This window comes from Elephantulus edwardii, unplaced genomic scaffold (genome assembly GCF_000299155.1).
Source record: "Elephantulus edwardii isolate Elephantulus edwardi_28Jun2011 unplaced genomic scaffold, EleEdw1.0 scaffold00205, whole genome shotgun sequence".
Lineage (NCBI taxonomy): Eukaryota > Metazoa > Chordata > Mammalia > Macroscelidea > Macroscelididae > Elephantulus > Elephantulus edwardii.
The window spans coordinates 282328-294828 of NW_006399955.1; the positions used below are offsets into that span (position 1 = coordinate 282328).

The 12501-nt window shown below is 34.2% G+C and overlaps 1 protein-coding gene across 1 annotated transcript in view; it reads left to right on the forward strand.

The window, feature by feature from the left end:
* The window catches only part of BRINP3 (bone morphogenetic protein/retinoic acid inducible neural-specific 3), a gene marked incomplete at its 5' end in the record, with an annotated part of 461273 nt that overhangs the window by 267183 nt on the left and 181589 nt on the right, over positions 1–12501 (forward strand). The window contains one exon of the mRNA XM_006897194.1: positions 10485–10707. Coding sequence (XP_006897256.1) covers positions 10485–10707 — 223 coding nt within the window. The remainder of the gene's footprint in view (positions 1–10484; positions 10708–12501) is intronic.

Below are 12501 nucleotides of genomic sequence, written 5' to 3' on the forward strand. Positions count from 1 at the left end.
GTTATTTGTGGATCCAAGCAAGATGAAGCAGATGACAATTTCAATCTCCTTTCCATCCATGATGATGCTGCCTATTGGCCCAGTGGTAAGAATCTTTGTTTTCTTGCTATAGAGATGCAATCTCTACTAAAGTTTGTATTTCTTGATCTTCTGCAACAAATGCTTCTATAAACTTTATCATTGTATAGTTTTAATAATAATACAGATTTAATTTCTTCTGGTTCTGTTGTGATGGCATATCTTTCATTTCTTAATCCAAATATTTCTGTCTTATTTTTATTTTGTTAAGTTTGCCAATGGTTTGCCAATTTTATTGACCCATTCAGAAAACCATATACTGGTCTTGTTGATGGTTTTAGTGGTTCTCTGTTTACTACCTCATTGATTTCAGCTCTTGTCCTTATAATTTTCTTTCTTCTGGAGACTGTGGGAACAGATTGTTTAGTTCTTTGTTGTTTTTTGTTGTTTTTTTTTCTCTTTGATGTATTAAGTTTGATTTTTAATTTTGCTTCTTTTCTTTTTAGTGTGTTTATCCATTGCTATGAACTGCCTCCGGAGGACTGCCTTAGCTTTATTCCAAAAGTTTTTGGTGCATGTATGTTCATTATCATTTGTTTAGAGAAACTTTCTTACTTCATTCTTTATTTCTTCTATAACCCAGTTGTGTTCTAGTAGGATGTTATTTCACTTCCACATTGGTGATTTTATAAGAATTACGCTCTTACCATAAATTTGTACTGTTATGGCATTATGGTCTGAGAAGTTGCTTTGTATTTCAATGTTTTGTATTGTTTTATTTTTAATTTGTTAAGGCTTGCTTGGTGTCCTAATATAGTATCAGTTCTTGAGAATGTTCCATGTACATTTGAGAAGAGAGTAAACTGGCTTTTAGTTGGATGCACTGATCTTCTGTATTATTGTTACATTTCTTTTTAGTTGACTTATCTTTGTTAGAATGGTGTATTAAAGTCTCCTACCACTATTGTGGTTCTGTCTAGTTCTTTCTCCAATTCAATTAACCATTGTGCTATGTATTTTACAGATCTGTTATTTGATGCATAGATGTTGACCAAGATGTCTTCTTTATCTCTTGTGTCTTTAATTCTTATATAGTGTCCTTCCTTAATTGTCAGGCTGGTTTTCATCCTGAAGGCTATATTATCAAAGATTATTATTCCCAGTCCTCCTTTTTTTGTGGATGCCATTTACTTAGCATATTGTTTTCCAGCCTTTGATGTTTAGTCTGATATTTCTCCTTGTTTCTTAGGTGTGTCTCTTGTAGACAACACATTGATGGACTTTTATTATCCATTTTGCTACTTTTTTTCCCTCTTAATTGATGTATTTAGTCCATTCACATTAAGTGTGATTATTGACAGATCAGGTTTTATATTTTCTATTGTGCTGTTTTATTTTTCTGCTGTTTCTTGCTCATATGGTACATCATTTTCCTTTGCTGTCTCTGTGTGAAGGATTTCCCTTAGAATTTCTTGTGGGATTGATCTGGTTTTCACAAATTCCTTAAGGTTCTTTTTTTCCTGAAAATTTCCTAATTTATCCTTCATATTTGATAGACAGGTTTACTGGGTAGACGATCCTCAGTAGGCTATTGTTTTCTTTCAATTTTCTGTATATGCCATTCCATTTTGTTCTTGCTTATTGAATTTCTGCTTAGAAATCAGAATTTAATCTAATTATTTCTTCTTTGTAAATGACTCTTTATTTTTCTTATGCTGATTTTAGTAGTATATCCTTAAATTTTATTGTGGAAAATTTCATTATGATATGTCTTGGTGTTTTTCTTTTAGAGTCTCGTCTATTTGGTGTTCTCTGAACTTCTTGAATATGGATTTCTCTTTTCTTCATAATACCTGGAAAGTTTTCTTTTAGCAATTCTCCCACAATTTTTTCTGTGATTTCCCTGTCCCTCTCAAGTTTTGGAATTCTAGTCAAAAGCGTATCATCCAATATGATTCTAAAGGTTTCTTCATTATATTTATGTCTCATCTCTGATTTGTTTTCTAGGATGTTTCCTTTAAGGTTCTTATATTGCGGCTCACTAACTCTCTATTCCATCTCTTTTGTTCTACTTTTTTTATCCTTTCAACAGAGTTGGACTCTTCTTCCATTGAAGTCCTAATATTCTGGATTGCATTTTCATACTTTTCTGTTATTTTCAGTACTGCATTGGCTGTGCCATTTCTTTCTTGTGATGATATTTTCTGGTTCTTGACCACTCTATCTATACTTTCAATTCTTCCTTCAATCTGTTCAATTTTCTTTTGTAGTTGTTCAAGTTTCTTCTTATCAATATTTTTTCTGGATCCTTGTCTCTCAAATATTCACATTCTTAATGGCTTCTATTAAGAAATGGCATCAGGGAGCTGGGAAATGACTAAGGATGATAGAAGAATTGATGCCTTTGAGTTCTGGTGCTGAAAAAAAAGTCTTGAACATACCACGGACTGAAAAGTAAACAAATAGATTTGTCTTGGAGAGGGTTAAGTCAAGTTTCTCCTTGGAGGCTAGTATTTTGTAGTTCTGTCTCAAATATTTTAGGCACATGGCCAGGAGAAACTGGTTCTTAGAGAAGGACATCATACTTAGAAGGGTAGAGACACAGTGCAAAAGAGGAAGACCCAAGAGGAGATGGATTTAAACAATAACTTCGGCAATGAGAGTAGGTGTGTCAGAGTCAGTGTGACTGGCTCAGGACATGCCAAACTTCAGAGCTTTATGAGTGGCAAGTGACTTGACAGCACATAACAACAATAACATGGCTTCCAATGTTTCTTTTATCATTTTCACCTTCTTCTGTAGTGTGTCAAATAAGTCTGCATGAATATATTCCTCCTAGTTCTCTGCCTTTAGGGCATTCCTTTTTTCAGGCTTCCATTGTCACTTCCAGAATTTGTATTCTTTTCCTTAGCCATTCAAATGCCTCCATATCAAAATATATCTTCTGTTTTCTTGACTTTGGGGTATGCATTGAGTCTGCAATATGTTCTACCTTTTATGGAGAAGGCTTAATTTGGTTTTGTTTTGTTTTCAGAATGATTGAAGCTGCCTGCTGCTTTCTTGACATTATATGATATTTTTCTTGATGTGTTAAGTAATTTCTATTGTGTCTACTTAAGTTGTTGATAGTTCTTATCTTTATGATGTTACTGGTTAGTTGTCACGTTAAAATGTTCAGTTCATAAGGTGGGACACTCTCTGACTCTGCTGGAAGTCTTTTCTGGGAAAGTTAACAATTCCTAAAGTCCTTCAGGTTCTTTCTGGTCTGCAATGCGGTCCTGTAGGAATCTTCTTTTATTGTAGTCTCGTCTCCTAAACACTATTATCATGCTTTATATGCTGAGTAGCAGACTAGTGCAAGACCAAGTACTGCAGTTAAGGCCAGGAGGCTTTGAAGGCAGCTCTCTTTCTAGCATCAATTCAGCATATTAGGTGAGAAAGTCAATTTCTTCTCTGCTTGTAGCTCCCTGTCTCAAAATCTTGTCTTCTTTCATCTCTGGAATGGCCCTATGACAGCAAGGATGCCCAATGGTGAAGACTTACTCTAGGGAAATTTCTGGCCTGTGTCTCTTTCCATATATGAAAGTACTGGTTCTGAGAAAGAGTGCTTTACCTGATAACTTCTTCTCTCCTGAAGGCTAATTAATGCTCCTTTGTCTCTAGAGTGGTCCAATATCAGAGGCACCAACTTTAAGGAGTATTGAAAGTAGCTCTCTTTCTAGCACCTTTCAGCTTGCCAGCTGAGAAGGTGATTTTCTCTCCTGCTTGTAGCTCTCTGTCCCAAACTCTATTGTCTGCTTTGGCCCTTGGGATGCCCCTTTGACAGTGGGGATCTCCAAATTAAAGAATCTTTCTTCAAGGGATTTTCAAGCCCTTCTTTATATGACCACTGTTTTTATTTCAGATTTATTGTGTTGGTCTGTAATTCTAGATAGTTTCCAAATAATTTTCTAAAAATGTTATCAATATCCTAAATTTTTTCAAAAGGTAACATTTGCCCCTTCTGTAGTAAAAAAAAAAGAAAGAAAGAAAGAATGTCTTAAAATATAATTGGAAGCAAATTAAAAAACATTTTCAAGTTCAGGTTACCAATATTTAAAAACATATTATTAATTAAACTTGTCATTGTTTTATTGTTTATCAATATGGCTAGACATACAAATCAGGCTATATATATTTATGGATCTTCCTTTCGTACTCTGAATATATTTTTTTATCACCTTCACTGGTTTTGTTTTTCTTTCATTAAATACATTTTTAAAAATGAAAATATAAAATATTACTAATCAATATGTAAATATAATAGTGTTAATAAAACTATTTTTGCTAAAAATAAAGTTTAGTTTCTAAGAATTCTCTGCATTATGCATATATAACTCATCCCATAGTGTTTACATGAATGGTTATTGTAAGAATTAACTGAATTAATACTTAAATAATTTAAAAATAGGGTCTGCCAAAATGAAAAGTTTTATTTTAAAGAGGAAAGGGAAAAAAGAGAGACTGATGTGTTTTCTTTCTCAAATTAACTTAATAGATACTGAACTAGAGAGTCCATAAAGAATTATTTTTTAAAGAAAAGGCAATAAATCCCATTCGACTACTTAAAGAGTTTTTAGTAGAGATGTAAATAACCTGATCTCTAGTTATCAATAATTGTCTTGCTATTCTTCTATTATTTATCTGAATGTTGCTAATTAGCCAAATTTTGTTTATCAGTGCATAATTTATTGTTGTTGGTGTGTGCTGTCAAGTCAGAACCAATCCATCACTGACCCACCAGAGGTTTTCAGAGGCAATAAACCATGCTGGAGGAGATTGCCCATCCTTCTTCCACAGAGCATCATGTAGATTTGAATCAAGTATCTTTGGGATTGTAACACAAGTTGTCAACACTAGACCACCAAAGATGCCTATGCATAATTTATTAATATCATACATTTCCCTTTGTATTATCATCTGCATCAAATAAATACTTTTTTTTAAGTCTATGTATCTGTGTTTCATTGACTTTGCAAAGGTGTTTGACTCTGTAGATCACAACAAACTGTGGATGACTCTGAGAAGAATGGGAATCCCACAACATTTGATTGTGCTTAAGTGAAATCTATATTTTGACCAGGAGGCAGTTGTCAAAACAGAGCAAGGAGACAATGTATGGCTTTAAATAGGGAAGAGAGTACACCAGGGAAGTGTTCTGTCGGCATATTTTTTCAGTCTATAAGCAGAAGAGAGCATCTGTGAGGCTAAGCTGTGAGAGAAGGAATGAGGCATTAGGATTGGTGGAAAACTGCTTGCTGAAACTGAGAAGGACCTAAAGAGCTTGCTGCAGAAGCTCAAGGACTGCAGCCTTCAATATGGATTGAAGCTCAACATCAAGCAGGCAAAGATTCTTGTCACTGGCCCAATTGGCAATATCATGATGGATGGTAAAGAGAATGAGATTGTTAGCGATGTCAGTTTGCTTGGCACCAAAATCAACACTCTTGGTACCAGCAGGCAGGAAATCAAGAAATGAATTGCACTGGGAAAGACAGCAGTCAGGGACTTCTCCAGGGTATTGAAGAACAACAACATCAGCCTGCAGGTGAAGGCATGCCTGATCCAGGCCATAGTCTTTGCAGTTGCTTGCTATGCATCAGAGAGCTGGACAATGACTCGTGATCATAGAAAGAGAATTGATGCCTTTGAGTTGTAGTACTGAAGAAGAGTTTTGAATAGACCAGAAGCTGCCAGGAAGACAAAAAGCTCATCCTAGAGAGGATGAAACCAGCATGCTCCTTTCAGGCAAGGACTCTGAAGCATAGTCTGACATATTTTGGGCATGTTGCAAAGAGGGACCAGTCCTCAGAGAGGAGCATCATGCTTGGAAGGGTGGAGGGAGGGAGAGAAAGAAGGAGAGCATCAATGAGATGAATTGATACAGTGACTGTGGTAATGAGAGTAGGTGTGTTAGAGACAGTGAAATTGGTGCAAGATAGAGCAGGTTTCAGGAGCGCTGAACATAAGGATCACTGTGAGTCACAAGGGCACATAACTACAACACCACCACCAATGATTCACTTTAAACTCATCTCTGTTATTGATAGTGACCCTACGAACAAAGACTTTGAACCCTGTCCTATCCTGTGTCATTCTTACAATCCCTGACATATTCAAGCTCATTGCTGTAGTCATTGTGTCTATTCAACTTATTGAAGGTCTTTCTCTCCTTTGCTGTCCCTCCACCTTCCCAAGCATGATGTCATTCCCCTAAAAATATCCTCTTTTAGTAACTTGTTCAAAGTTATTGAGATTAAGTTTCATCATCAATGCCTCCAAAAAGCACCCTCTATGCACTTGCTCCATGGAATACTTAGTACTTCAAAGGCATCAATCCTTCTGTCATCTTTGTACATTGTTCAGTTCTCAGATGCATAGCAAGTACTGAAAAGACCATGGCTTAAATCAAGTGCATTTTATACCTCAAATTGACATCATTGCCCCTCAATCATTTGAAAAGGTTCCTGACTACAGATTTTCCTGGTGCAATATGTCTTCTGATCTTCTGTGCTGGTACCAAGTATATTTATTGTGGATCCAAGTAAGATAAAGTCATTAACAATCTCAATCTTTTCTCCATCTATCATGATGTTGCCTATTGGTTGAGTGGTGAGGATTTTTGTTTTCTTGATATTGAGATTCAATTCATATTAAGGGCTGCAGTGTTCCTTCTGCAGCAAGTGCTTCAAGTCATCCTCACTTTGAGCAAGCAAGATTGCCTCATCAGAATAAGAATTATTGCCTTTGAATTGTGGTGTTGGTGCAGTGGGCCATTTAAAAAACAAATAGATCTATGGTGGAGGGTTGCAGCAAAACTATTTCTTAGAAGTAATGTTGTTGTTGTTAAGTGCTGTCGAGTTGTAGATGACTCATAGTGACCCTATGAAAGAAGGACCTAATCAGTGTCAGTGTTTATCATCACAGCAACTGTGAGCTACCTCTGTACAGCAATGCACAGACCAGTGCTATACCACTTAGCACTGTTTGGATAAAACCAGTTAAAACCAAAGACCCAAATGCGTTTTTAAATCGGTTGCTGTTGTTGTTGTTAAGTGCCACTGAGTCAAGTCGTAGAGTCATAGAGACCCTAGACCCTATGAACGAAAGGCCTGAGCACTGTTCATAGAGTTTCCAGAGGCAAGCCATTTCGGAAGTAGATGCCATTCTTACTTCCAAGCTTGTTTTATTCAGGTAGCTCCACCAAACACTGTCTTTCATGAGTAACCATTATCACATTTGTCACATCAGTGTCACAGTGTTTAGCATCACAGCAACCATGAATTACCTCTGTACAGCAATGCACAGACCAGTGCTATATCACCTAGAAGCATCTTTACTCAACTTATATCTAACAATAACAACATCTAATAATCTGAGGAATTTCTGGTACCTTAGGTATAGGGTGTAGTGTTACTGACTCTAAATCAGGTAATTTGCATACACAAGTTGCTCCTGAGAGGAAGGAAGATGGCCAACCTCTTCTCATGTGATTTATAACCTCTGAAAACCCAAGGAATATCATTCATAAGCTGGTTCCAGTTCAACAGCACATAATAGCAACATCATTCAATACAGCCTAACTACTAAATTTAATTTCTCAATGGTATCTACATGTCACTTTCTTTCTTTTAGAAAAATATTAATCTTAAAAACAAAAAAATATTTTATATTCTATAGCCATTGGAAAGTAATGTAGATCAAATCTGTTGTTATTTTTGTCTTTCTGATTATTCTATTTTTTTTTAGTTAAGTGAATCAATATACAGAAATACGCTGAAGTTGTCATTTACATTTTATTAATATACTACATATTCAAATTTTACTAAGTGCCAAAAGTGAAAGTTATTCCCAGGAATATTTCTGATAATCCTATTAACTTCAAAGTAAAACAGATTTCACATACTTTAAAATGATATTTTTTTCACTTGAAATTAGTTGCACATTAGCTAGTAATAATTTTAGAAATGAAAGAGCCATATTTGTTGCCATAGACTAAAACATCTGTATCTGTGTGCACAACAGGTGTTCAATAAATATTTTGGGTGACTGTCACTGGTGACTCTTAATGACTTCATAATGAAGCAATTTTTCATATGTCATGTTAAATGTATTTCCTAGAAAATACATACTAATAGTTTTCAGTTAGCATTCGCTATCATATAGACTTTGGTAAATAAAATCCCCCTTATTATGTTCCTTAATTTGAATAAAATTTACAGACTTAGAATATGTCCAGTTCTATTGTAGAAGAGAGTAAAAATAATTGAAATATGCATACATAAATAAAAGCCTTATCAAAAGTGTTCAAGTAAAAGATGACAATAAAATGAATAATTAATTTTCCAAGTAGTGACATCTGCTCTGTGTATAATTCAAGGATGTTTTCCAGTTTTCATGCATCAATTCCTTCATTCAAGAGAAGAAATTTCTCAAAAGAGGCATATGGGACAAAAGAAAATGTACAGTACTCTCAAAGTGGAATTTGAAAATTCATATATTATTTATAAGCTGTTTACTTTTGGAAAAATTTTTGAAGCATATTAAGTAAATGTGTTTTCTAAAACCTTTCTACACAGTTCATTGCTGAAAAGAAAAATATAAGTTCTCACTTTTCTTGGTTTTATTCTTCCTTCTCTTCTGGCCAAAGATTATATATATTGTTAAAGTTTGACAAATGCAAGTGTTCTGTATTTATCTGTTATAGGAAAAAAATAATTATTTTAATACTCATAAATATAGCATGTTTGATGTTATTAAAATACTATCTTTTCTGTTAGTTCTGAAATAGTTTGGATATGAATTTTGAAATAGCTCTAATGCACACATAAATAATAATTTGGTGAATTTAAAATGCTACTAATAACACCTCTGTACAATTAAAATATGCTTAAAATTCTTGCCAAAATTCATTAAATTTTCAATATAAAAGCACAAACTGCTGACATTTAAACAGAACCATGATATCATAGAACTTTAATGCCAAATTATGTTACTTAATCCCCAGGGAGTTGCCTTCTAGCCCAAAAGGCCATTCCTTTCTGGCAGTTCAAATCCACCAAGAGCTTCTTAGCAGATAGATGACAATCATCTGTAAGATAATTTACAGTCTTGGAAATCCAGTGTAATGTCCGCTGTGAACTAATTCTGATGTGACGACGAGGAGAGAACTTTATATATTACTTACAGAAGGAAAATCAAGATAAAATAGAAGTTTAAATAGTATACTTATTATTTATAGATCAGATGTAAAAATGTGGTATGTACTGAATCACCAAATAATACTTTAATCATTGGAAGTGCTTTCTAAGCCTTGTGGTGGTACTGGCAGTGGGGATTTGGTTGGTGTGTATGTGTGTGCACATGTGCATGTGTTAACTGAAGAATCTCAATCAATATATGTAACATAAAATGGGTATAACATGTTATCCTTAGCAAAATGAGTAGTTTAAACAGTGTTAAAAGCAATGAAAGTATATATTTTGACACTTCAGTCATAATAATTTTTCAAAACAAAAGGGATATGAGGGAAAATTCTATGGTCTTTTGTTTAGATAACCAGTAGCTAATTTTTATTATTATGTTTGTTATTATACTTTCTATTTTATTACTATATTGGGCTGATAATATATTTTTAAGAAGACAATTCCAGGGATGAGTTATTTTTACAATCTAAAGCTAAAACTTACATGGAGAAATAAATTATTTTTAAGTTTTTTGAGGGAGCATTTACTTTTTAAGTGATTATAGGATAAGTTTATAGTAATAATTAAAAGGTCTAAAAATTATTTTTAAACATTATTAAAGCAATTCAATGGTAATTATTTATACATGGTTATCTGTTAATAAAATTTTCTGGGAAAATTTTATGTGCGTTATTTAAGAAGAATTATTAATTGTAATGCCAAAAATCAAAGTTAGATCAACAACCACAATGTATCATAGGAAGTTCATTCACATACCAAAGAAAGGAGAATACGAAAACGTTGTTCTTAAACTTTCTCTCAGAATGATTCATATCAGAAAAAGATGTTTTAATGTCATTTACCATGTTGTTGTTGTTGTTTTTGTGTACCATAGAGTCAGAACCGACTCATAGCTGACCCTCTGATGGGTTTTCAGAGGCAGTCTATTGCACGGGAGGAGATTCCATATCCTTCTTAGGCAGAGCAGCTGGTAGCCTCAAACCAAGTACCTTCTGGGATTACAATCCAGCTTCTTGACACTAGGCCAACAGAGGTTTTCTATTTTAAGATAAATCAACAAAAAAGGAATAATTCTGAAAAAATTCTATTATCTATTTATTTGTTATATATAAGAAATAAAAGTATTATAGCCTTTTATTTTAATATTAAAATGTTAAATGTATTTTGATTGGAAAAAGATAATTATTTCATAATTAGAATGTTGAATTTTTTGTTTTTCAGATGAATTCAAGTTTTTTATGAAAAGGCTACCCATGAATTATTTCCTCAACACATCTACCATAATGCATTTGTGGACAATGGATTCTAATTTTCAGCGCCGTTATGAACAACTGGAGAACAGCATGAAGCAACTTTTCCTAAAGGCTCAGAAAATTGTACATAAGCTCTTTAGCCTTAGCAAGAGGTGCCATAAACAACCCTCCATTAGCCTGCCAAGACAAAGGTAAGATGCTTATGACGAGTTGGAAAATATGAGGATGTTATTTAGACAGATCTGTCAAGATGCAGGTATGATAAGAAACATAGCTACTCTCTCTCTCTCTGTCTCATAGATATAGGTATATCTACACACATACACACACACACATATAAAAATTACATATGGAAAGAAAAATAGCTTCTAATAAATACTTAAGATCTTAAGACATCTTAGATATATTTTAAAGTTTTAAAATAATAAACTTATATCTCTTTTTCAAAGTAATAGTAGAATCATATTTGAGCATCATAAGAAAGCAAGATCACAAAATGAAATAAATAGAAATGTAATTTTCTTTTTTTTTTTAGAAATGTAATTTTCAAACAAAGAAAAAGCTTGAGATTTATTTCCCTTTTCTCCTTTATAAAATCACAAATACCTTTATACATGAACCTCTTAAGAAACTATTGAAGTTTTTCTCATTAATATGAAGGTCAGATGTAAAAATATTTGTGAGTTAACTGATTTTCTAAATAATTGTTTTAGGTTCTCTACATGTAAGAGATACTGATTGGTCAGCATAATAAAAATTTTATTTAACTGAGACTGAGTTAAAAAGATGTCATTATAAATGCCTGAGGGCAAACCTAAAGAACAATATTACTGCCCTAAGAACAATATTACTAAATAATTATTTGTGCTAGTATCACTGTTAATAAGAAAAAATTGGCTCACTTACTGTTTTAGTCATTTCAGTGTAGGTTTTCAGACCTTTACTTTTGAAAAGATTTATTTAATAATGAACATGAGCATCTATCTGCCTCTTCACAATTCACAGACTTTTAGCATATTCCTAGTTTTTTTAAATCCTTACCACAGTGGTAATTTAGAATATTTTCACTACTCCAAAAAGAAATCCACTGTCCATAATCAGTCATTGCCTACCCCTGGGCAAATCTTTAGGCCACAATTCATCTATATTCATTGTCTGCAGATTTTCATATTCTGTATATTTCACATATACCATGTGTTTTTTGTGATAGACTTTTTCCTTACCGTATTTTCGTGGTTTGTCTATGTAGTGACATATATCAGTAATCTACTCTTAATAGTTGGAAATGATTTGTTGTTATATTGTTGTTATGTGCCATCGGATCACTTGCAACTCATAGCGACCCTATGTACAAGAGCTCTAAATGCTGTTCTATCCTGTGCCAACCTAGCCATCTCAAATGCACTTATTCCCACCACTCCAGTAACAGAATCGATCCATCTCATCGAATGTCTTCCTCTCCTTCACCGCCCCTCCACTCTGGCAAACACGATGTTCCTCTCCAAGGACCAGTCCCTCCTTGCTACATGCCCAAAGTATGCCAGACGAAGCTTCAGAATCCTTGATTCCAAGGAGCATTCTGGTTTCACCTTCTCTAGGACAAACCTGTTTGTTCTCCTGGCAGTCCATGGTATATTCAACACTCGTCTCCAGCACCAGAGCTCAAAGGCATCAATTCTCTTTCTATCAACCCTATTCACTGTTCAACTCTCTGATGCATAGCACATAATTGTGAAGACTATAGCCTGGATCAGGCGCACCTTAGTCTCCAGTCTGACATCATTGCTCTTCAGTGCTCTTGAGAGGTCCCTCACAGCTGACTTTCCCAATGCAATCCATTTCTTGATTTCCTGGCTCCTGTTACCAATAGTGTTGGCTGTGGAACCAAGTAAACAAAAACTGTTAACTATCCCAATCTCTTCACCATCTATACCGATGCTGCCAATTGGCCCAGTGGTGAGAATCTTTGTTTTCTTGATGTTGAG